Below are 25,763 nucleotides of genomic sequence, written 5' to 3' on the forward strand. Positions count from 1 at the left end.
TGTTGGAAAAATATCATCATTAAGTGCCTGGGGACTTTACATCATTTACAGAGAAACGAGGGGGATGCACAACCTCTTTAATTCAGCCTAGGATATATGTACCTAATAAATGCTTTTATGTATGTGTTTTAATTCATCAAGAATTCCAAGTCAAATTCTGTTCCAATTATCCTGGCCATTGTGGGATTGATGCTGGTCACAGTCGTAGCAGGAGTGCTTATTGTGAAGAAATATGTCTGTGGGGGAAGGTAAGAAACGTGGAAGTCAATCAGAGGTACTGAATTCAAACCAGAAAGTTGGCCATATGTTTGAGTCTGTCCTTGGCAAAAACTAGTTAGTTGAAGTGATGTTCCTGAAAAATCAGACCCAAATGTTTCATATCTTACATTTTCCATATGTCAGCTGTGGGCTCTGCTTCCAGTAAGTGTGACTCACTCTGTGAGTATATAAAACTCCAAAAATCCACACACAGTCTTATAAGAAATGCACCCCTTCTCGCAGCATGAGGATTGACAGAGGTCTCCATCCCTAGGTTCCTGGTGCATCGCTACTCTGTGCTGCAGCAGCACGCAGAGGCCAACGGAGTAGATGGCGGGGATGCATTGGACCCAGCCTGCCGCAGCCATAAAAGTGGTTATCATGACGACTCAGATGAGGTGAGACTATTTCTTTTGAGGGGTGGTCCAAAAGTACAAAGAAAGGGTGGTTCCTTACTTGATCAAGATAGATTGGGACAAAGGCGGAGGGAGACAAGCTAGAAGCTGCAACTTAATGTCTGTCTGTAAGACTTGGAAAGCCCAGAAACTAGGTGATTGCCTTCAAAATGGGAATTCTTCAGTCAGTCAATAATACATTGCATGTCTTTCTCTTCAGGACCTCCTGGAATAGCTCTTCACAGGAGCTGGGACCAAGCATGAATGATGGAACCGCAGTACCTCTTACACTTCCTGTGGCTCCGACTTGGGGAAATAAATTTCCCCTTGCGAGGGACCCAGCTCTGTTTCTGCTGCTTCCATCAAAGCCAAAAGGACCACCTACACTAAAGAAATGCAGGGTGGGGTGGAGAACTCTAAATGCTCTTACAATTGGCTCTGAGAAGAGGAGGGAAATCTTTAAATTGTTTAACTTTAATGTTCTCTTTTTTTTTTTTAAGGGAATTGGGAGGGGATTTGAAGGGAATGTTTCACTAACCCCACCCTTGCGTGTCTTACATGGCACCTGCCCCAGGGCAGCTGCAGCCTCCAGCATCACAGTGTACTTGGTGCTGTCCCTAGGCTCTGCTGGCCACTTAAGCAGCTGCGGAGATGAAAACAGAGGCTGCAATGATTGGCACAGCCTGGGCAGCTTTTCTCCATCTGGGGACAGCCCTGCTGCAAGAACATTGCACACCAGCTCCTCACATGGGTCCCTGACCGCCCCCCGCCGCCCAGGGACCATAGACCACAGTGATTAATGTCTTTCCCTACTTAATTAGGCAATACTCTTGTTAACTGCCCTTGGGCAACTAACTTAACCATGTGCTTCCAAGATACTAAATCAGGAAAACTTAAAGGGCAATATGTTTAACTTTGGGCTGGGGAAGGGAGCAGCAGAGAATTGACTAGATTTAGCACCTATTAAAGGAGAAATTCTTAACTTCTTCCTAGATCTTTCAAGCCATGCTTTGTGTGTGTGCCAGTGGACTTGCTCAGGGACAGGGTTTAGGCTTGCCCTGGATGTCTGCCCAGGCTGAATGTTCTTCACTAGGATTGGGTTTTGAGTGCACAGTATAGCCCTGAGGACTGAACATTCTTCCATTCCCCGCTACCTGTTGGGTTGGCTCTTTGTTGAATTGTTAAAATCGCTACTTACTTGCTTCCTTTTAGGTTGCTGTTGTACCTGGATCCAGGACTAGTGATGTTTTCAGATTTGTAGGCTTAAAAAAAAAGGAAAACAATTTTATTACCAAGCTCTCCTTCTCACCCCTTTTTTCCGGTTTTGCCAAGTCATTTGCTGGCGTGAAGCTTTTGACTAAACCAGTTGAAGACACACTTACAGTCTGGATGATGCTTTGGGTGGTACATTAAGTTCATATTTTAAATTAAAGGAAGTTTTTCATTTGACATTTTTCCAAATTAAATAAATTATAGAATTTAATGAGGGTGGATTTTTGGGTGGACGTGCAGTAATGGAAAGCTGCGGTAATTAGTTTTAATACAGCCTGAATATTTGCTATACAGAAATATAGCAAGTTTTCAGTCTAAGTGTACCTACTGTACTGGCCACAGTTTCTCCCAATAATTGTGATTGGGACATTTTTCCATTGGTAGCTGCCATTTTGCTGGTAGTTCCCCTTGTGACTAGAATGTCAGTAAAAAGTAAATGTGCCAAATTAACTTTCGTCAGAATGCATGAGCAGGGATGGCAAAGTTCTCTTCTCACCAGAATGGACTAACAGCAGCAGGGAAGGTGGGGGAGGGAGTGGATGGAGAATTTTAGAGACTTTGAAACCGCCGTAAAATTAAATGAGTCAGGGAGCATCAGTAGCATCAGTTAGAAAATAAAATCAGGACAGTTTTTGTGAAGAGAGTTAATATTTGTTAGGGCCAGAGAGTACTAGTCTTTTAGGAAAAGCTCATTAAATTTGCATGGTTTTAAAATTTCAGATAATCCCAAAGATACACCAGTTTACAGATGATTAAAGTATCAGTCTTCCTCCCACCCTTCCTGCCCAAAGTGAATTTAATGCCCAGAAAAGGCCTGTTTATTTACACCAGATACTTTTTCTTCCATCTATACCAACTGTAGGGAGTCCTGGTGGCACAGTGGTTAAGCGCTCAGCTGCTAACCAAAAGGTTGGCAGTTCGAACCCACCAGCCGCTCCGTGGGAGAAAGATGTGGCAGTCTGCTTCCATAAAGGTTACAGCCTTGGAAATCCTATGGGGCAGTTCTACTCTGTCCTGTAGGGTCATTGTGAGTTGAAATTAACTTGCCAGCAACAGGTTTTCTTAGACTGTGGGTAGATACATGTGCTGGTATGTAGTAGTTCTTTTATTAGTTTTAAGGTGTAGAAAATAACTGTGATGGGAAAGTTACTGTTCTTCAGCCATGTAAGATAAAGGTTCTTTGCTTATAACACTACACGGGGTTTCTGAGGATTTGTCAGTTTCTAGAGCACCTTCAGTTGTATTATGTCATTTGAACCTCACAACATTCTTGTGAGATAAAAAGACAGGGATTATAAGCCCATTTTTTGGGAGATGGACCTGTGTGTATTATGAGCAGTGCCAATTGGTTATCTTCAGAATGCTTGAAAATCTTCATGCATGCAAGTGCTGAATACTTGGAGCAGGACCTCTTACAGATGACTTGCTGTTCTTTAGTTCAGGGATTGGATATGGCATTTTCTTTCAGAACCGTATCTACTGCCTTTTTAAACTCTTGCTGCCTTGGTAAACAGAAGATTTTATTCCCTTGTTTTTCATGGCTAAAAACAAATAAAAGTAATGGTAATTTTGAATATGCTTTTAGAAACTGCCCCTCAAGTCATTGAGGGTCACTCAAAAGCACAGGAATGGACTTTTCATTGATGGGTGACCGTCTCCGTTCCCCTTGTTGCCCATCTCTGGCTGCCTAGCTCATTATGTTTGAGGACTGCTAATAAGCCCAGCTCATTCCCTTTATTGGCTAGTTAGCTTTCTGCATTAGCCTGCTTGCCCTCAGCCAGAGAGTAAAACCAACAGCCTAAATTCGTTATACCTTCTTAAGGAAAAAGAAATTTCTAATTTGCCCTACTGGTGTTAGGTTAGGTGCATTAACCTTGAAGGTAAAACAGAGCATATCATTGTATAAACTCCTAGGCTTGGTGGTAGCACAAGATATTATTTCTGGAGGTTTTGACAATGGAATTTAGCCTCATGGAGACAGTTGGGCATATCAGACAGTCTAAAAAGTTTGAGCTCTTAAATCTAGGTGGAGAACGCACCCATCCTTCCTGCTCTGTGAACAAGTGTCTTGGACCTGAGGGACTTTTGGTTTCTAATGAGACTAGGTCACTGGAAGTGTCCTGTCTCCCCCTCCAGAAACGAGCGGTGGATAAACTGAGGTTGTTAATTGAATGGGGGACACTATTTAGAAGGATAAAAGCATTGTGGCAGCTCTAGAGTAGGCTCAGGAGATTCAATAGATTACCTATAACTGAAACTTAGAATTGGCCACCTGCTTCTAAATAGGCTTCCCATTGGGTATCTCTCTTACTCTTAGGTTTGCCTCTGGGCCTGCACTGGCCTTTCATCCCTAACAGGTTAGTAACGTGCTGGCCACCTCTAGCTCCTGTGCTGGGTCTATGAACTGTAGTGGCTCTCCCATGGCCTTCATCACCATATCAGGCTGCAGAGAGGAGCACAGCTATCCTAGGTGACAGGGCTGGCCTAGCTTCAGTCGTTTATTTATTTTCCGGGCATACCATCCAGGTCAAGAGAGTCTCTCTTTCCTTTAGGAGAGCTCTAGAGAGCCCTGCCACATAAGCAGTGGCCCAGAGCTCATCCTGCTCATTGTCGGCACAGTCCCTTACCCCATATAGAGCCAGGATGCTTGGAACTGCTCAGACAGGAGGAGACTCAGCTTTTCATCTCTGCCACCGTCTTTCCTCAAGCAGGAAAACAAACATGGACTTAAATGTCCTTTGAACAAAACCAAAGTTTAAGGTTTGTCACATGACAGAGTAACAGGGAGGGCCAGAGTCGGCAAGTACCAGACTTTGTGCTCCGTCTGCCACCCGTTGCCCAGCTCAGGTGGCCCGGGGATCACCAACCTGTCTAGCAGAGCCCGGGCCCTGCCCTCACAGAGGAGAACTGAAATAGCAGGAGCATGTTGATTTCTTGGTTATATTGCATTATAACAATGGAAATCAGAACATTTGTTTGAAATTGTCTTCAACAATTTGCTGTATGCATTTTCTTTCACACCAGTACATTCTTAAGCATCCTTGTTTATATAGAATAACGTGAATTAATCTGTACCTTTATATTTATATGTGTGTGTACATATATACATGTATAAACTGTATAGTGTACAAGTTAATGATTTATTGATAAGCTCCAAATCAGTGCCGTTGCCATCCTCCGCATGCCTTCAGTTTGTGGTTGGGTGACTTAAATTTTCCCTGATGAGTCTGCCCACCTCCTGTGTTTGGACGTCTAGGGAGAAGGGTTTTGGTCGCACTCTCCTCCTTGTGCACAGAAATGCTCAGGGTCCCCATGTGCCTGTTGTTCAGCCTCCTCTTGTCTCTTGTTCCCTTTCTGAGCATGTGGTCCCTCCCTGTTCAGTAACTTCCCTGCCTCCCACCCCCCAAGCTGTGGGGACAGCCACGTTCCTACTAAAGTGTAAAGCAGTATTAAGATCATTACTGCATGTGCTCTAAAAATCCAACTTTTCTGTTCCCTTGGGACAGAAAATTGCATGTGAGGTGGGATGATCAAGTCTCAATGACCCATGTCATTTCCACAACAAAGCCAGACCCCGTAATAAAATTCCATAAAAGGAAAATAAAACTCAAATTTCTTTAGCATTGTGTAAATAAATCTGGATGTGTTTAACTTTGTACTGGTAATTTTCTGTATATTTGCAATATTTGGGATAGAAATAAAGCAGACTGGACTTTGTTACCTGACCTACTGAGATGACTAAGCTACGGTTTGTTAATATGATAGTTTTTTTTCCAGCTTTCTAGCTTCAAAAATCAAACTCCAGTAACGAGAGTATGCCAGTTGAAGAGCCAGGGCTGTGTCTTTCTAGCACAATAATGGAAGGTACTGGATGTTTTATGGGGAAAAGTCTCACTTTTTTTTTCTTGTGCTTTATGCTTAAAGATCTACCTTCCACGGGTATTTGTGAGACCAGCTTTATTGTTCCTACCCCCAGAAAGTCTAGTGTACCAACCCACACACTTTCTCAGGTTTCAATTGCTATACTCTTCCTTCTGGACACAGCAACATGTGATTACTCTCTTGCATTGTGTGTTCCTTGTAGCAGGCTTGACCAACGACACACTGAGAAATTTACCTTTGGTATCTTTGCATCTGCCCCTCTTACATTTCTCTTGCTGCACTTACTCATGGTACATCCTGATACATTTCATTTAAGGACCTTCAAACAGTGCAGCTTTCCTCTCTACCAAAATGTTTCTCTTAGTAGAGATTCCTGCCTCCTCCCTTGAGCCTTTAACCTGGGATATTTCCATTTAATCTTACTCTGGCATCATGGTCTGAAGGTGACAAAGCAAAGCCCTTGTTCTTGAAGAATCCACCATCTGGTGGAAGAATTCCTACCCCAGGAAATTATCTACGGTCATTTTATTCTATCTAAAGTAATATTCTCTGATTTTCTGCATCAGAATCATGAGGTTGCTTTTAAAAATGCAGATTCCTGGATCCCACCCCAAACCTAGTGAATTAGACTCTCTGATGTGGAGACCCTAGGAATCTTCATTTTAAATCCCATTCCTTTACACCTTCATTGCAACAAAGGGTTAGGTCCGAAAAGCCACTTCCTAACCAAAGCCTAGGTTAAGAGTGGTGTAAAAAGGGGGTGTGTTTCAGGTGACAGTCCCTGGTTGGGGACTGTCAGTATTTAGAGGGTCCCTGGCTGGGTCAGCAAGAGACACAGATCAGAGAGGCCTTCAAACTAGTCCTAATGTGGCACAAGCCCAGCCTTTTACCAGCCAGCCCCACAGGTCAGGCTCTACAGTCTCCCTCTTCGGCCATGCTAGACCCTGATAAGGAGTCCCTGGTGGCGCAAATGGTTAATGCACTCAATTGCTAACTGAAAGTTTGGAGGTTCGAGTTCACCCAGAAAGCCCTGGCAATTTGCTTCTGAAAAATCAGCTGTTGAAAACCCTATGGAGCACAATTCTACTCTGACACATATGGGGGTGCCAGGAGTCAAGTAGACTTGATGGCAAAGTCCCCAAGAAACAAGTTCCTGGGCTTGAAGTATATCCATGCATTATCCTGGCCCTCAGCCCTTTATACAAGTTGTAAAGAGGAGTTTTTGGCTTCTGCTTAACAGCCAAGATAATAACAGGCTCCTGGGACCCTGTTAGGAGCCCTGATGATGCAGTGGTTAAGTGCTCGGCTGCTAACCAAAAGGTAGGCGGTTTGAATCCACCAGCCACTCTGCAGGTCTCCTTCCACAAAGATTTCAGCCTTGGAAACCCTGTGGGGGCAATTGTACTCTGCCCTATAGGGTCACTATGAGTCGGAATCTGGTTTTTTGGGGGGATTCTGTTGACTCTGCCCTCAAGTTGGGGGCTAAGGAGGGAATGGGGCCCCTTCATTCAACGATGCTCAGTTTTTTTTTCCCATGAAGAAAATACAGAAGGGATGCTGGCTTCTGGAGGTAGGAAAGCAGAAGCATGATAGAAAACCAGATTTGGATGGAATGTGTGGCACATGTGGAGTGATGGTTTGGTAAACCTGGAAATCACATAGGACCTTCAGTTTGCAAGAAACCCCTACTGTGGGCTGGCCACTGCCCTATGTTTAAATCATTTTATCCTTAACAAAATTATGGTGTCATCACGCCTGGTTTCATCGTCCAGAGGCCTGAGGTTCAGCACATAAGTGATTTCTCCAGGGTCACCTAGCTCCTGAGTGAGCAGTACAGCCAGAAGTCACACCCATGTCCTGGACCTTATGCCCCTGGCTCTCCCTACCCCACCACTGCTGCATCTCACTTGATCTGTACTGTATCTCGTAGGCAAGGAAGACATGGACAGCTTTCAAAGGGGGAATGCTAGCCTGGCCTAAAAGTAGCTTACATTTATCAAGCATTTAGTCCACCACACTGCTAAGCACTTTACAAAGATTACCTCTTCTGATCCTCACAACAACCCGTGGTTGCTATTATCTCCGTTTTACAGATGAGGAAACAGGCTTAACAGAGACTGACGTGTTGCAAGTCACACAGCTAGTTGGTGATGGAGCCAAAGTTGGAGCCCGGGTAGTCTGGCCCCAGAGTGCAGATCCACCACTGCACTGTGCTGCACCGCACAGGTGGAGAGAATGGGGGCAGTCCTGTAACGCTGAGTTGTTAGGATATTGCAACTCAGTGGAGAAAGAGCACTGGAGAGGTACTTATGAATCAGCTAGTTTCTGGGGCCCTTCTTTGGGCCCAAGCACCCTGTTGGGTGAGCTAGAGAGAGGAACTGAGATGTTACCCAATCCTCCCAACGGAAGCCAGAGTCCCTGTTTGTATGGTCTGTGCCCAAGCTCATGCCTCCCTCCCTAGCGCTGTGTGAGGGGTGTTATCTCTCTCCCAAGATAACAGGGCCACCTCAGCCCTCCCCCTGTGGCTATTCTGGGCTATTCTCTGATCCCCGTCTCTACCCCTAGCCCCTGTTCCAGCCCTTTGCTGGGGGTAGCTGGGTGGGGAAAGGCCCAGCTGGGTTGGTCAAAGGTCCCAGTTGCATAACCCTGCAGCTGGGACCCCACAGGCCAGGCTGGAAAGCAGGTGTTCAGGCCCTCCCTCACCACCAGCAGTGACAATCTGCAGCTGGAGCCCAGCCGTGGGCAAGCCCAGCAAGGAAGCAGCCACTGCTCAGGAGGTGGCCCCAGGATCCGAGCTGATGCTGAAAGGAGCCAGCCCAGCTGATGCTGAACGACCCCAGGCTCCACCTTGACGGGGTTGGCAGCCTCATTCCTCAGCTCCTGTCCCCTATAGAAGGTGACCCATGGCAGTTGGTGGGGCTGGGGGGACTCGGTGGGGGTGGGATGGGGAGGGTGTCCCTACCACCCTGACTGCAGCTCATTAGATGTTTGCACAGCTAAATGACTTTATAGGATTGGTTCTTAGGATGGGAGATCATTCACTGGAGCCCCCTAACCCCTTTGTTGATGGATTCTTACTTGCTGCTGAGGTATCTTTGCTGGGTTTTAGCTTTTTAGCTGTGAGGTGAGTGAATGATGTTTGTTGCACTTTACAGTGACTAAAAATGATCTGTTTATATTTTTACCTTTAAAAATGTCTGTCACAGGGACTGAGAGGGTCTAATTTATTAATGCCGGTCAGAAAGGGAATGGGGGTGAGATGGTGGCTGTCTGGATGAGGAAAAGGGGAAAGTAAAAGCTTAAAACTCCTAGGAGGCCAAGTGTCATACACCTCAGTGACATCTTGCCTCTCCCTTGGCAGTGCCATAGGGCCAGGACCTACCCCAGCACCCCAGCATCTCCCATGGGACATCCCAGCCTCTCAGGATCTGAGCTCCATGGGAGGGGAACCCCTCTGGGAGAAGCATTTGGCTTTCCGTCCTTGGTGGTTTCCGTGAGCCGCTTAGGAAAAAGGCCTTCTCCAGCTAAGAGGGGGTGGTTATCCTTCCAACCCCAGGCACCCCTGCCAGCAGCACTACCACCCACTCCCCAGCTGCCCCTGCCTGAGGCCTCTGTAGCTAACAGCTCTGAGACACTCACCTGGGAGGCCCCAGGAAGCCAAGCACAGGTATGTCTCCCACTGCACTTGGCTCAGCACACCAGAGATGGGACACAGAAGCCAGGTGCCCCTTTCATGGAGAAAGATGAATGAGAAAATGGGCTTCTCCCTTCTCCTATGTGATAATCGGCAGAAGCAGCCAGAGGGCTGTATTAAATGCCTAAGACAGTTACCTGCACAAAGTCCCTACTTTCAGTACCTTCAAGGTACCGAAAGTCTTCAGGGCAGAAGATCCAAAGACCACAAATGAGAAACCCATGGAATCCCAGGGCAGGGAGACGTGGTGGAGAAAAGATGTACTGGCCTTGGAGGCACAGATCTCGGCTCACTTCCCAGTGCTGCCTCTAGCAGCTATGTGACCTTGGACAAGTCAGTCAACTGCTCAGCTTCAGTTTCCTCTGCAAAATAATGATGACTAATATCTACCTAGCTGAGTCATTGTAAAGATGGTTGAGATTATCCAAAGTGCCTTGGAAGAGGCCAAACCAAGATGTGAATAGATAATGAAATATTTCCAAGTGAGAGGTGAAGACTAAGAGTTATACCTGCAAATAGGGTTGGGCAGGGGCAGCTCCCCACCTCTTATCATCCTAATGGAAGAGATGGGGCTTTCAGAAGCTGTTTGAATGTCAAGGTCAGAATGCTGGCTGAGTTTGCCCCAGTGAAGGAGTAGAAGGAGAGAAGCTTTTGTGAACGTATCAAGCTGGGGTGGCTAAGGCAGAAAACCAGCATCTTCCCCACAAACACGAAGGAAATTAATCACAGGCAGAGGGAGAATGAGAACCCAGGACTGCTGACTCCCCAACTTTCTCCACTGGCCCCCATAAAACTCTGGGGGAGGACCGCATCTCTCCATCTTCAGAGTAGGAATCTGTGGGCAGTCAGCTCCTAACAGCCCCAGCTACCGTACCACAAGTGCAGCCTGAAGACCCTGTCCCTGTGTGTGGCAGCTCCATGCACTGCAGGCCTCAGGGCCACCAGCATCAGAGGTCACTGGTAATCAGGACACCGTTTGACGCTTTGCAAAGTACGTTTGCATCTGTTATCTGCTTGGAAAAAGAAGTCATGACTTCAAATCTTAGCTCTGTCCTATGACCCTAGAGAAGTCAATCCACCTCACTGGGCCTCCATTTTTCTCATCTGTAGATTAAGGAGTTGAACTAAATCAGTGGCTCTTACCTTTTGATACACGTGGACCCCTAGGAAAATCTGATGAAAGCTGAGGACTCTTGCCTCAGAAAAAAGGCACAAAAAAGTTCAGGGAGTTCTCAAAGGCCCTAAAGTCCACCCAAATATCCTTTGGGGTGCCATGACCTCCCTGAAATGGAACAGGGAGGCCCATCTGCTGATTTCAGCATAATTGCCCTGACTGAGCGCCCTCTTTCAATCTGAACTGTTCTGTGTCTTCCAAACATGGGAAGCAAAATCCCATGTCTGGGAGCAGCCTCCTTCCCTTCTTCCCTCTTCCCTCCCTCCATTCCTTCCTTCCTTCTCCCTTCTACAAATATTTATCTTGTGCCTATTATGTCCTAGGCACTGTTTTAGGTGCCAGGAATACAGAAATGAACAAAATAGGCAAAAATAACGGGCCTCATGGAGGTTACATTCTAGTGGAGGGAGATAGACAATAAATAATAAGTAAAATGTATAAAATAGATATAAATGCTATGCAGAAAAATAAAGCAAGGAAGGAGGATAGAAAGTTTTGGAGGTAGGCAGTGTGATTGTTAATAGGATATTCAGTGAAGGCCTCACTGTTGTTGTGTGCTGTCGATTCCAACACATAGCAACCCTGTATGAAACAGTAGAACTGTCCCATAGGGTTTCCTAGGCTGTAATCTTTACGCTATGTCAAAATTAACTCAACAGCAACGGGTTTGGTTTGGTTTTTGGAATCTTTAGGGGAGTAGATCGCCAGGTCTTTCTCCCACAGAGCCCACCTTTTAGTTAGCAGCCGAGCGCTTAACCATTGCCCCTAACAAGGAAATTTGAGCAACAGCTTAACAGAAGTGAGAACACATGTCTGCAAATATTTGGGAGGAATGTTTTCCAAACAGAGGGCACAGGGAATGCAAAGGTCCTAAAGCAGGAGCATGCCTTGTGGGTGGGCACTGCTGTGGCTGTAGCTGAGTGAGGAGAGGTGGGGTCAGAGAGGTAACAGGACCATTGGGAAAACTTTGGTCTGACCCTGAGACAGGTGGGCAGCCAGTGCAGGGCTCTGAGTAAGGGCTGAGAGGATAGGGCGTAGGTTTAAAGAAATTTTCTGGTTGCTGTTTTAAGAATAGACTCTAGGCAGGGCTTAGACACTAGCAAGGTCATCAACTAAGAATGAATGAGGGAGGCGGTATGGAGGCTTGAGGAGAAGGTACTCAGTAGTCATGCAGGAGAGTAGAAGATTAAATCAACGAGGGAAGCCTAGTATAATTGCCAGGTCCGTTTGGAGTTAGTGGTCCTGTTAGTGGCCATCAATTTACAGTCAGCATGTTGTTGTTAGCTGTTGTTGAGTAGGATCTGACCTTATGTATAACAGAATGAAACAGCGTCTTGTCCTGCACCATCCTCACAATCATTGGTATGTTTGAGCCCGTTGTTACAGTATTGTTTTATGGTTTTCCCCAGTCACGTTTGGCTGTGTGGCTGCAGGCACTGAACAGTGGAAGAGTATTTGTCTGGTGTTGGGTTTTGTTAGGAGGGTGCAATGAAGTGAAAGAGGATTGAGGGATTGGCATGGGTGTGCAAGGGAGTGATTATAATGGTGAACCATGGAATCTAAGTTGGGTGAGGAAGAAAGCGATGACATTAGAGGGTGAGAGATGGTGAAAAGGTGGTGGGGCAATGAGTGATAGGTCTCGGGTGCTGAAGAATTGTTGATGTTGGAACATTAGAAGGCGTAAGCTGAAGGAATAGGAGATTGTATTAGTTAGGGTATGCTAGCTGATGAACCAAATAGGCCTCAGAATATAAGGCTCAAACACAATAGATGCTTGTTTCTTACTAGCAAAACAACTCAAAGCAAGTATTGCTGCAAAGCAAATAGCTCTCCTCCATGTAGTAATTCAGGGACCCAGGCCTCTTCCACCTGGTGACTCCATTATTCCTTAGGGTTCCATGATCATTGGCATCCAGCTAGCAGAAGGGGAAACAGAGAATTCACTTCTTAAAAGCCTTGGCCCAGAAGTGGTTCTCATCATTTCCACTCACATTTCATAGAGCAACGGGGGCTGAGAAGTATCCCTGTCTGGGCAGCCACTTCTCAGGGATAAATATACTTGAAAGGGAGAGCATAAATTTTGGTGGGCGGTTAGCTCATCTTTGTCATTGGGGCCCTAGTGGTGCAGTGGTTAAGCGTTTGGCTACTAACCAAAAGGTTGGCAGTTTGTATCTATCAGCCACTCCTGTGAAACCCCATGGGGCAGTTCTGCTCTGTCTTGTAAGGTCTCCATGAGTTGCAGTTGACTCGACAGCAATGGGTTTGGTTGTTTTTTTGATCGTAGGTAATAAGAGTGGGATGCTTGAAATTCAGATTATAGAGGGGTTGCAGTTATTGGTCTAGAGAATGTCCACAGGAACTAGCGGCTAAGGTAGAGGTGGACAAAATATTGGAGGAGTGGCAGGCAAGGAGCTGAGAGGCCCTGCAGGAATTGGAAGGATGGATATTGAAATCACCAAGAATTATGACTGAGGTAGTGTTGGAGAGAGTGACAGTGAGTCAGGACCATCAAGCAGGAGGAGAAGAAGGGAATAAGGGGAGGGGATGGTGGAGTCTTTTCCTCAGGGAAGTGTTGCCTACTCTTGTCCCCTCCCCACCTTTTTTTGACCTTAGTTTCATAGTCTTCAAGGAGGTGATACTGTTGTCCTTCACAAGGTACTCCCAAGGTCATCATACTCCTTTCCCATCACCCTTCTCCATACAGGTTTCCTAGACATCTGCTAGTGTTTCTGTAAGAAATGCTGGTACTCCTTGGATCCCTGTGAAATCTATGATTACGTTTTGAAGGATAGCTGGGCTGTGCACTCACCTTCTTGGTAACTGCTCACACAGGACCATGCGTGTACACACACATGCACACCCACACACGTACGCACAGACACGCATGCATCCATACCCATACACACGCACACATGTGCACGCACACAGCCACACGTGTGCATATGCACGTGTGTGCATGTACAGACACGTATGTATGCACACGTGCACAACGTACATGCACACACGCACACACCTCCACTCCGCCAATGCATCTACCTTGTTTCTTCACTCTCCAGGTCATAATTGATAACATCAGTCTGAACCGTGCAGCCCTTAGGAAATTGCTGGAGGAAGGTCTCTAACCATGTAAAAGGAAGTTATAAGAGAGGATATGAACAATGATTTCCCATGAGAATAGAATAAGGAAACGGGCATAAACTTTAGCAGAATGAAATTAGGGTAGATTTTAGGAAGAACTTTCTAATCAGGAGGAGTCGGGATCTTTGGGCTTTAAGTAGTCTCCTCTAATAATTTTAAAGAAATAATTAGCACTCTGTCTGAGAGAAATACAGCACAGAAAGCAACACAGCTGAGAAGCAAATGACTCTCAAAGGACTTTTCAAAAGGCCTTTTCCCCAAGATTCTATGAAGGGAGAAAACCAAAGTGTGGCTGTCACAGACCTGGTCTTCAAAAACCTAGGCTCTGCTTTCGGGCTCTGAGTATTTGTTCACATCCCTCCTGGCACCCGACAAGGAGAAAGACCTTGGGCTTTAGGGAAAGCCATGCTTCCCCAAGGTCAGTACAAGTGACACCTCCCTCGACTGTGGATGTGTGAAAGGAGATGCCCCAAATGAGCTCTGCTATTAACGATCTTAGCAAAGAGTCAGATTGCTCTTTGCTGGTCCTGGGCTGGGTAAGAAACGATTGCAGGACTTGATGCTGAGCAGGCATCTGGAGCTGTCAAACACTTCTGTGAAGCCTCCAGCACTCTGTCAGCTGCATTAGCCTCAAGCCCATCCTCTACGCTCCCACTGGAGGCCTGGAAACCTGCTGAGAGTAGAGGCCTCTCACTAATCCTCAGAGAGATGGAACATTCTAGTTTTTCTCCTATCAATTTATCATCTTGTAAGAGAATTCCCTTAGGTCCCTTGGTGGCACAAATGGTTTGCTCTCAGCTACTAATCAAAAGGTTGGTTCAAAACCACCCAGTGGTGCTGTGGAAGAAAGGCCTGGCAATCTGCTTCTGTAAAGATGACAGCCAAGAAAACCCTATGGAGCAGTTCTACTCTGTAACATAAGGGATCGTCATGAGTCAGAATCTACTCAATGGCAATGTTTTTTTTTTTTTTTTTTTCTTTTTTAAGGGAATCCCACTTACAAGCAGATAACTGGTAAGGGAGCCCAGGAAGGAAGAGACCACCATCTTAGCTGTCAGCCTTTCTCCTCTGTCTCTCTGCCCCAGCTGGGGTCTCCTCTAGATCTCAAGAATCATTCCTCCTCCTAACTCTCCCACCTCGGCTTATGTTCCACATAACCGCTTTCTTTAATTTTTCTTTTTAGTTCTAGTGAAAGAATGTTAATGTTTTCCAAGGTATTTTTCTAAGAAACTAAAGAAAAACTAGGTGGAAACAGACATGTATATCAACATGCGTGTATCTATGTTCAGTTTCCTACCTGAGGCACAAGCAGAGTAGGGCCCAGTTGGCCCATCTTTGAGGTGTGAAGGCCTAGGTTCCTTTCCTAGTCTCAGCCCTTCTCAGTCTTTGAGTGTATGGCTCTGCCTTCCCATCTTTGCCCTTCCCTCCAGAAGCAGAGTCCTGATTATGGAGCCCAGTCCTAGGCAGATAGGTAGGTGGATAGATGCTCCATGCTTAGGTAGAGAATGGGTCCTTTGCTAGGGGAAAGCAAGAGTCTTGGGAGCTAGGCACAACTTCACAATTAGCCTTGAGATCTTGGATAAATCAATTTCCATCTCTGAGCCCTTTTTCTCCCAACATTCTCATTGCTCTGGGTACTCACCAAGGTCCTTCCTAACTGATATTCTGTAGGCAGAATGAGGGGCGGCAGACCCGCCTTCTCTCCAGCCCCCTCCTCAGCAAGTGCGAAAGGTTATTTCCCCAACCACCAAGGAGGAGAACCCAGTCCAACAAGTTGAGGTTTTGACCCTCATTCCCAATTACCACAGTTTTTAAAAAAAAACCCATAAGTAATATGAGCTTGTTCTCAACTCTTTGGTTATTTGCCAAGATGGCCACAGGAGAGAAACACATCACACAAACACTTCTTCTGTTCTTCATGCCCTGGCCTCCCCCTGCAAAACTACCCAAGGCAAAGAGAGGGCAACCCTGAGCAGGGTCAGTCGGCTGCCTGGGGCTCCTTGGCTGTGATGTTCTCATTGAGGCATGTGGCCCTCAGCAGCATAAGGAGGAGGGTGCTGCAGAATACTCCAGGCCCTTTATCACTTCGTTCTGCTTGCATCGGGCAGGGATGAGGTGCAGTCTGAGACAGGCACAGCCCAGGTGAAAGCATAAGCCACACAGCAAAAATGAAAACTAGATAAATATGCACTAAGTGTACAACATGCACTGCGTATTTGTATTTGCTTACAAAGGATAAGTGTTCTTGAGATTGTGATGGGGGGGTGACTGTGGGGTGAAATGCCTGGTCTCTAGACAATGGTCTACGAATAGAGGTGTAGAAAGAACATAGTAGAACTTCCATGTGTTTTATTTTAACTTCACAATTTAAATTTTTTAGTTATATAATGTACATATTTACACAGCTCAATATATAAGTAAGCACACATATATTGGGGTGAATGTTCAGGAATATATCCATGGGTAAATGTATGTGCAATGACTTCTGACACCAATTACCTGGAGTTGGGCCAAACTTCACACAGGTTAAGGGCACTGTCCTCCCAAGACTGCCCTCACGGCAGACACCAGCCACAAGCTTGAAAGTCACCAGGCTACTCTCACTTCTGACAAGCTCGCTACAAATTTAGGGGTTGCTGGTGGCACAGTGGAGCCCTGGTGGTGCAGTGATTATGAGCTCTGCTGCTAACCAAAAGCTAGGCAGTTCGAATCCGCCAGCCGCTCCTTGGAAACCGTATGGGGCAGTTCTACTCTGTCCTGTAGGGTTGCTATGAGTCAGAATCAACTTGATGGCAATGGATCTGGGTTTTTGAGTTTTTTTTTTGGTGGCACAGTGGTTAAGCGCTCAGCCGCCAACCAAAAGGTTGGCAGTTAGAACCCACCAGCTGATCCGTGGGAGAAAGATGTGGCAGTCTGCTTCTGTAAAGATTTACAGCCTTGGAAACCCTATGGGCAGTTCTACTCTGTCCTATAGGGGCGCTATGAGTTGGAATCTACTAGCCAACAGGTTTTCTGTTTGTTTGTTTCATGTTTGAAAATTCACTAGACTGACTCAAAGAACTCAGGAAAACATCATAATTACGATTACAGTTTTATTATAGCAAAAGGATACAAATCAGAACCCGTCAAAGAGATAGACACAGGGTCTGGGAGGGTCCCAAAAACAAAGCTTCCATTGTCCTCAGGGACACAGGACCCTTCTGCAACATCAGTGTGTGACAGTACACGGAATATTGTCAAGCAGGGAAGCTCACTCAAGCCTTGGTGTCCAGAGTTTTTAATTGAGGTTTTATTATGTAGGCATGATTGATTGAATCATTGACCACATGACCGAACTCAATCTCCAGCCCTTTTTCCTACCTGGGGATTGATAGCACATGATACCACATGGCTCAAAGCACTAACCCTCTAATCACATGGTTAGTCTTTCTGGCATGGCCTGCCCCCATCCTAAATCATCTCATTAGCATAAACCTGGGAAATTCCCAGGGCTTATAGGCTACCTCCCAGGAACTGGGAACAAAGGCCAGAATAAATTCTTCATTACACAGCATGTTATCAAACTGTGGAAAGTATGTAATCAAAAAAATGTGGAACCCACTACCAAGCAGTTGTGCTGTTTGCCATAGGAGTGTGCTGCGTGGACAGTTTTGCCTGGTATGAGTCGTGGGTGGAGGGGATTTGGCAGGAACTGAGACAAGGTCACATTCTACTTAAGACAACAGCAGCAGGGGATTGTCTCTTTGAGACGGGAAGAGATAGGATCTCCAAGAAAGCCAGAAAACTTTAGCCAGGCCCGCAGGGGAACCTAGATGGAATATTTGCAATCTCCGGGTCAAGGCAGCCTGAGGCATCCTGAGAGGAGAGAAATTACACTTGGTCATTCTCCAAACTCGAGCCCTGGTGTCATAGTGGTTAAGAGCTTCGCTGCTAACCGAAAGATCGGCAGTTTGAATCCACCAGCCACTCCTTGGAAACCCTACAGGGCAGTTCTACTCTGTCCTACAGGGTCACTATGAGTCGGAATCGACTTGATTGCAGTGGGTTTTTTTTTTTTTTAATTCTCCAAACTCTACACTCAGCACTTTCACAAGCTTCTCCTATCTTCATCCTGGAAGCCAGTAAACTTAATCTAATGTTGCTTTTTGCTGATAGGCAAGGGAAATGAGCAGTGGACCTAATCTTTCTCAGATTTTGTTTGTAGAAAGTGATTCTCCACAAACTGGAAGAACACTACACAGGCTCCTTGGAGCAGGACAGAGGAAGGGACCCAGACGCTCGTCTCCCTCTGCAATGACATCAGAGCTGTCAAAGGTGTTGACTCTGCCTGCAGAATGGAAAGCATTCTACTGGAGTCTGGCACCAGGCTGGAGGGCGGGACCAACACTGGGGAGGTCAGGATTAACATTGAAAGGAGCCTTGATAAAAGAAGTGTTATGAAAGACAAATGTAGAAAAGGAGGGGAACGACAAACCATACTGACTGGACTGGTCTGTGCACCAACAGGAAAAAAATGATCTCCGTTGATAAAAAGTCACTAGTTGAGAGTTATAAATTAAAAGAAATTAACATCAGGCTTGCACTCCAGTGCAATCTTTCTGCCATGATTTTGACACTCTCCAGGGGATCTGTCAGTCAATCCCTCATCCCCAAATGGGGACAAACTTCTCATTCTCTAAGGAGAGGGACTAATTTGCTGAGAAATGCTTGGGTAACCCCCCGCCCCCCACATACACACATAGAGGCACAGCTGGATTCAGTATCTACGGTGGAGCTCTTCTCTTCCCACCCCGGAGGCTCACCATCTCCTGTTCTTTCTTTTTTCTCTTATCACTCAGAGTTTCCCAAGATCTGGCTACCTCGGCCCCTGAGGCATACCTACATCTGCAAGGTTGGGGACACAGTAAACTACTAATCCCATTCCAGGTGATCACTCTGGGTCCATGGTGTGACCAGGCTGGGACTTTTGATTTGGAAACAGATATCAGGAGTCCTGCTAGCAGTGGGGCAGTTTTTGTGGCCTTGAATGGAAGGAGCCTTATCAGCAGAAGTCTGAGGCCAAGTGACTCTTCCACTCTGCACTTCTGAGGGGGGGTTTGGGTTGGATCAGGTTTGCCCCATTTGATGAGGTAGGGGCTTATCCATGCTCTTTAGCCAGCAGAGATCTGGGGACTCTCAGTTTGGAGGGCTCTTGGGAAGTTGGGGGGTATTCAGTTGGTCCCAGTTGTCCTGCGTGTGCATGACCTAGACTCCCAGAGGGCGATGGACTCAAAACCGTCCCCCTTTCCCATGACCCTTATTCTGTAGCTAAAAGTAGGAAGTTCCCTGAGAGAATCCACCAACCTCTAACTCAAGGAAGTTGCAGCTACAAGTCAAGTCACCATGCGGACCTGGGGTGGATCTGACCGCTACCATAGTAGGGAGGGTCAGTAGGGCCTCTTGGGCTGCTCATGGCCTTATCCCCACTTCACAGGGCAAGCCCAAACCTTGAGTCATCTGGACACATGATGGCTGTACCTTGGATGCCTGTCGTGCGAGTGTGCGAAAAGGGGAGAGGGACTCCGTCCTCTTCATCCAAGAAGCCCAACGTGCTGACTCAGGCCGCTACCAGCTGAGTGTGCAGCTAGGCGGGCTGGAGGCCACCGCCACCATTGACATCCAGGTGATCGGTATGGTACAGGGAGTGGGAGAGAAGGTGGTCCTCAAGGGCTTCCTCTTCAGGCTCTCTTCAGAGAGCTGGGGAAGCTGGGGTAATGCCCCTACATTGAGTCTTGGACACAGTGGTGGGTGAGGGGATAGGAAGCTACAGGAAATAGACTGGCTTGAGCAGAGAAGGGGGCATGGAGCACTCCAGAAGTGATTTCAATGCATATGGGTTGTACCATGCCCACTGCCATGGCTTTACCCTTTCAGAGAGGCCAGGCTCTCCTCAGAGTATAAAGTTGATAGAGATTTGGAGCTTCAGTGCTACCCTGGAGTGGACACATCCCCAAGACATGGGCAATACAGCACTCCTGGGATACACGGTGCAGAAGGCTGACACAAGATCAGGGGTAGGCCCTGCTGGGAAGGAGGGAGGAATAGGACATTCTGGAGTGGGGCTCTGGTAACTCCACAGGGTGGGCTGAGGTGGACTGAGTACACAAACCAGGTGTTTCAGTTAAAGAATCTTCTTGGGACCCCACAGCTGTGGTTCACGGTGCTAGAACATTATCACTGCACCAGATACACTGTCTCCAACCTCATCATTGGTAACTCCTATGCATTTTGAGTCTTTGCTGAAAATCAGTGTGGGCTCAGTGAGACAGCCCTGGTCACTTCTGACCTTGCCCACATCCAGAAAGCAGGTAAGGCGTGGAGATCCCAAGCTGGAAGAAGTAAAGGATGAACAGTTGAAGAGGGACAGGGATCTCAGGCACTATATCATGTGCCATCTCAGTCCCCTCAGCCACCATTTACAAGATTGAGGCAGGCGTTTGCCCAGAGAGATTTCTCCGAAGCCCCAAAGTTTACCCAGCCTTTGGCAGACTGCTCTACAGTCACAGGCTATGACACCCAGCTCTTCTGCTGTGTCCGTGCCTCTCCCAAGGGGAGTGGGGAGTTGTAGGGGGCTGTGGTGCTCTGCTTCCTGCTCTTGTCCTAACTGTAGCTATTTTGCAGAGCATTCTCATCAAAACATCTGCTACCATCACCATCATCCGCCTCTTCAACAGCAAGTTACATAGACACATTCAGGGCACTTGGAGTCTAAGACAGGCTGATGCAGATGATGCTTCCAGTTTTCTTTTCTTAATGTTTTATTCCTCATAGACAAAGATGTCACTTAATGGCCTGCTGGCAATTGGATATGAACTTCAAGTTGTCTTTCTGGAAGAGGCAATGGAGTCACAGTGGTTTTGCATTACTTACCCACCTACCCCTCATCCGACTGGGGACATGTACATACAAGCTGCCTAGAGTTAAGCCTTTGGCCATGAACCTGAACAAGGCTCTTTGTCTGTTTACAATCCAGTCCCTGTACTCCAAACATGGCATAAAACACTATTAACAACCTTTACCAAGAACCTTTTGTGTTATGAATCCTGGGCCAGAATACACGGGGATAACATCTCAGAAAGAGAACATTAATAAGCCCACTCTAGAAACTATTCTGTAGCCAGAGGGGACAGGAATGGCTCACAGCCAACTGAGAATAGAATATGAACGACTCACAATGTATATGTATAAAAAAGGGGAGATACCGACATCCAGTGCTTATGCTCCATGAAGGGGTTGTTTGTGCAGGATGGGACAGCAGGAGGATCTTTAGGTGCTGGAATTTCAACCCAGAGAAGGAGCTTGAGGGGCTGATGAGGATACTGGAAGGATAACCTCTTCCCACAAAGTAAGGGATGGGAGAGGCTTCCTGAAGACCAATATCTCCTTTAGATCCCTTTGCCATCTGCTCTTAAAGTATCCTGCTCCGCTTGTTGGTCTGTCTCCAAGCCTTATAGGTGAAACCCCAGGTACTGAACACAGGGAGTGGGGAGCTGTGGGGGGCTGTGCTGCACTGCTTCCTGCTCTTGTCCTAACTGTAGCTATGTTTTACGATGCCTTGCTGCCCCCTCCTCTTTATCTTCCAGCCCAAGATCATCTGGCTGAAGAACAAGATGGACATCCAAGGCAACCCCAAGTACAGAGCCCTCACTCACCTGGGAATCTGCTCCCTAGAAATCCGCAAGCCTGGTCCCTTTGATGGGGGCATCTACAACTGCAAGGCCATGAATGCCCTGGGGAGGCCTCTGTGGACTGTCGAGTGGATGTGAAAGGTAAGGGCAAGAGAAGAACTGGTGCCTTAGGGTGCCAATTATCCCCTCTCTCCACAGATGGAAAAGTCAGGAGACACAAACCTAGACAGAGAAAGGCTTGGTTTGCTTCCCCTTCAGGGCCACTCAATTACTGTCATCATCAGGATGTATTTACGAGCCATTTTTATTAGCCTCTATCTTATTTCTCCTCATCACAATTTTGTAATGTAGGAAGGCAAGAATCTTTATTTCCATTCTGCAAAGGAGAGACCTGAAGCACAGAGGAGGTCATTGATTTACCCAAGATTTCCAGCATTGGTTCATTGCAGAGCTGGCACTATGGTGGCTTAGAATCCCAAGACTTGGCTCAAATTCCTGCCACTTACTACCAGTGTGGTGCAAATGCTTAGTGCTCTCAGCTGCTAACCAAAAGGTTGGAGGTTCGAGTCCACCCAGAGGTGCCTCAGAAGAAAGGCCAGGTAATCTACTTCTGAAAAATCAGCCATTGAAAACCCTATGGAGCACAGTTCTATTCTGATGCACATGGAGTCGCCATGAGTCAGAGTTGACTGGCAAGACTGGTTCAGTTTGATCTGCTTTTTTACTACCGGTGTGACCTTGAGAGCAAGTCTTTTCAGGTTGCTGGTCTGTAACACTTTGCAGAATTGTTATGGAGATTGAGATAATGATTGTGAAGGTGCTTTTCAAATTGTAATGCACTATACATATTTTTGTTAATATTGTTACCCCAAGTCCCTGGTCCTCATCCAGATCATTTTTTCTTTAAACAAATCTTCTGACTCTCAGCCCAGGAAAGCTTCAGCTGTGTGTTGGGCTTTCTCCTCTAGTTTGTTTAAAGGGAATGTTATACATCCTCTCCACCTCTTTAAAGTATTCATTCATTTATCCTTTCCTGTCATTTTGTGCAGATCTCTATCATTGCATTTAGTACACTTTTATAATTATCTATTTACCTGTCTGTATCCCCACCGTGAGGGTAGGAAAAGTGTCTTATTCACCTTTGTTCCCGCAGGGTCTAGCCCAGTTTCTGACACACAATGGATACTCTATGAACGTTTGTTGCCTAATCAGGAATAAATGAGCAATTACATTCCTATTCTTCCCTGTGCATAGACTCTATAACTAGAATCCTGTTTTTGTCAAGCCGATTCTGACTCATGGCAACCCCACGTGTATCAGAATAGAACTGTGCTCTGTAGAGTTTTCAGCCGCTGATTTTTTAGATCACTAGACCTTTCTTTCCAGGTGCATCTGGGTGAACTTGAACCTCCAACCTTTTGGTTAGCAGCTGAGTGCATTAACTGTTTGTACTACCCAGGAACTCCAGCTAACACCATAGGCTCCCCCAAAGACCTGGGATAGAATATCCCCTCCCAATGCTCTGACAGGTTTTCCAGAAATTTCTGAGATGGTAATATTGAGAAATGTCTGAATTTTTGCAGCTCCTCATTGAGGCTACCTAAGAGGACACGGTCAACTCTGAGGAAGGTAAGGAAAGATGGACGGGATGTCAAAATGGACTATTTCATGTTTCTGGCTAGTGTTGTTGAGTCTGGGACAGATGTGTTTTCCTGAGCTGTCCAGCCATGCACTCACTCGTGACCACATTTAAAAAAAAAAAAAATTATAAGTTAATACTACCATCCCTGTGGAGGGAATTTACCATAGATGAAGCATATTTTTGTCACATCCTCTCTATATCTGTCCTCCTCAAGTTGATGATAGGAATTGAACCTAGTGGTCCTTTGAAGAAGAATGATACCATTTACCTAAGCATAATGGGGTCTTGTGGAAGGAGGATGGGCAGGTACTGCAAGAAAAGATGCCAAGGGAACAATTAGCAGTGGAGGAACCCACAAAAGGCACCCCCACCACATGGTGCAGGGTAGATAAGAAGAGAGGGTGCTGTTCCTGTCAATTGTTTCTACCTCAGTATTAGAAACATGGTAAGAAATAAATTTGTTTTTGTTTGTTTGTTTTTTATGGACTCCTTCCTCTCCAAGAGAAGAAAATCACCATGTTATGCTAAGAATAATTTAACATTTGGGTATGTGGCCCCAAGCAGCACATTATTGGCAAAGGCTGACTCAGATCATTATTTAGAATTTGATGCCTACTTCAGATTCTAAATCATTAACAGTAGAAATACGTACAAACTGATGAGTAAAGTGAAAAATGAGAGAATTAAAGAGAGCTAGTCCCCAGTGTGAAGGACGCCTAGTGGCACAGTGGTTAAGAGCTTGGCTGCTAACCAAAAGGTGGGCAGTTTGAATCCACTAGGTGCTCCTTGGAAACTCTATGGGCACTACTCTGTCCTATAGGGTTGCTATGAGTCAGAATTGACCTGATGGCAATGAGTTTTTTTTTTTACAGGTAGTCCCCAATATGAAGGAGCCCTAGTGGCATAGTGGTTAAGAGCTTAGCTGTTAACCAAAAAGTCAGCAGTTAAAATCCACCAGCCGCTCCTTGGAAACCCTGTATGAGTCGGAATTGACTCAACGGCAATGGGTTTGGTTTGGTTTTGGTAGTCCTCAATGTGAAGGAGCCCAGGTGGTGCAGTGGTTAAAGCGCTCAGCTGCTAACTGAAAGATTGGTGGTTCAACTCACCAGCCACTCCACGGGAGAAAGCTGTGGCAGTCTGCTTCTGTAAAGATTACAGCCTTGGAGATCGTATGGGATAGTTCTACTCTGTCCTCTAGTGTTGCTATGAGTCAGAATCCACTCGATGGCAGAGGATTTTTGTTTAGTCCCCAGTGTCCCATCTGATTTGCAGCTCCTGGCTGATAAATGTTGAGAATAAATTTGATCCTGCAAGCCACTATTAAGCCTGTCATTGATATATAGGAAATCAAAACCCTTAGGGATGCATTAAAAGCACAGTCTTCTCCTCAGGAGAGCTCTCTGCCAGGTGGCTGGCAGAGCCAGCTCTCTCTCCACCCCTCAGTGACCTCTCTGTGTTAGTGTTGTTAGTTGTCCTTTATCTCTCCCACAGCCAATACCCAGTGAGGAAGCAGGGTAAATAGGGAATTCATAGTATGAGACCAGGTAGGGACTGGGAAGAGGGATTGCTCAGTGTCCTGAATGTGTTCTGTTTCCTGTTATGGCCACAAACATACCCTCTCTTTTCTGTGCCTTCAGGAAGCCTGATTGTGACGAGACTGTGTTCTTTAGAAGCTCCAGCACAATGTCTGGTTTGGCGTCTAAATAAACGTGTGGATCCTCAATGCATATGGGTCCATCTGTTTGAGCCTTTCTACATAGGAAAAACATTTAGAAAGTTGGAATCCTTTGCCAGACCATATGGAATCTCAGGACCTCCGATTCCTCTTTCCCTTCCCACATCTATGTTCCTTTCCTCATTGTCCTTTTCCTTAGATAATCTATGACAGAACTGAATTAAACTCTATACAGACCAAATGCTGGAAAGAGATGTTGAAGATGACTTGCTCTCTCCCTCTATGGGCTTTCCAGGGTAAGTCGGGAGGACAGGATGCACATCTATCACAAAGACACGGATAGCAGTACACATAAATCTGTGCATAGCTGATTAAAGACAGAAAACCTAATCCTGAGAGCTGGGATGATACTGGAGAAACTGGAACACAGTTACATTAAGCCCTGGGGAAAGAGGTGGTGGCCAGTAGAACAACTAAGAGATTGAAGGTACTCTGTGAAGAGTGTGCAAAAGATGGCCACCAAGAATTCCTCCCCTCATTGTATGGGCGTGGTGCTTTTCCCATTAAGAGGTGAGTCTATTTCCTCTCCAGTAGAATCTGGGCAGACCATGTGAATTGCTTTGACCAATAGAATGGAGCAGAAAAGGATGTTGAGCTAGTTCTGAGCCTAGGCCTTAAGGGGTCTAGTAGTTTCTGCTTTTGCTCTTGGCAGGCCAGCTGCTATGTAAGGAATCTCAAGCTAGATTACTGAGTTATGAGAGGCCACAGCAAGCGCCAAGGCCCTAGACACGTGAGGTCACCTTGGACACTTCAGTCCCAGCCAAGCCCTGTCAACATCTTGTAGAGATAAGTCATCCTCGCAGAGCTCTACCCAGACTGCAAAATCCAGAGCAAGTAAATAGTCACTGTTGTTGCAAACCACTACCTTTTGGGTGGTTTGTTACACAGTGATAATAACTGAAACAG

At 46.2% G+C, this 25,763-nt stretch overlaps 2 protein-coding genes across 5 annotated transcripts in view; both read left to right on the forward strand.

The window, feature by feature from the left end:
* Positions 1-2,649, forward strand: part of SORT1 (sortilin 1) — an 84,519-nt gene extending 81,870 nt beyond the window's left edge. For all 4 annotated transcript variants that reach the window (XM_023742178.1, XM_023742180.1, XM_023742179.1 and 1 more), the window contains 3 exons: positions 142-248; positions 533-656; positions 874-2,649. In XM_023742178.1, the coding sequence (XP_023597946.1) occupies positions 142-248; positions 533-656; positions 874-888 (246 nt within the window). In that variant the 3' untranslated portion in view covers positions 889-2,649. The remainder of the gene's footprint in view (positions 1-141; positions 249-532; positions 657-873) is intronic.
* Positions 2,650-7,361: 4,712 nt separating this feature from the next.
* Positions 7,362-25,379, forward strand: MYBPHL (myosin binding protein H like). Its single transcript, XM_023742214.1, is given in 13 exon segments — positions 7,362-7,377; positions 8,517-8,655; positions 8,657-8,703; positions 18,652-18,720; positions 18,723-18,739; positions 19,287-19,482; positions 19,727-19,866; positions 20,001-20,180; positions 20,286-20,426; positions 21,436-21,580; positions 21,583-21,621; positions 23,064-23,109; positions 24,760-25,379. Coding segments are annotated over 12 exon segments (1,140 nt in total). The 3' UTR covers positions 23,075-23,109; positions 24,760-25,379.
* The last annotated feature ends 384 nt before the right edge of the window (positions 25,380-25,763 follow it).

The sequence above is a fragment of the Trichechus manatus genome, unplaced genomic scaffold, assembly GCF_000243295.1.
Source record: "Trichechus manatus latirostris isolate Lorelei unplaced genomic scaffold, TriManLat1.0 scaffold00204, whole genome shotgun sequence".
Classification (NCBI taxonomy): Eukaryota; Metazoa; Chordata; class Mammalia; order Sirenia; family Trichechidae; genus Trichechus; species Trichechus manatus.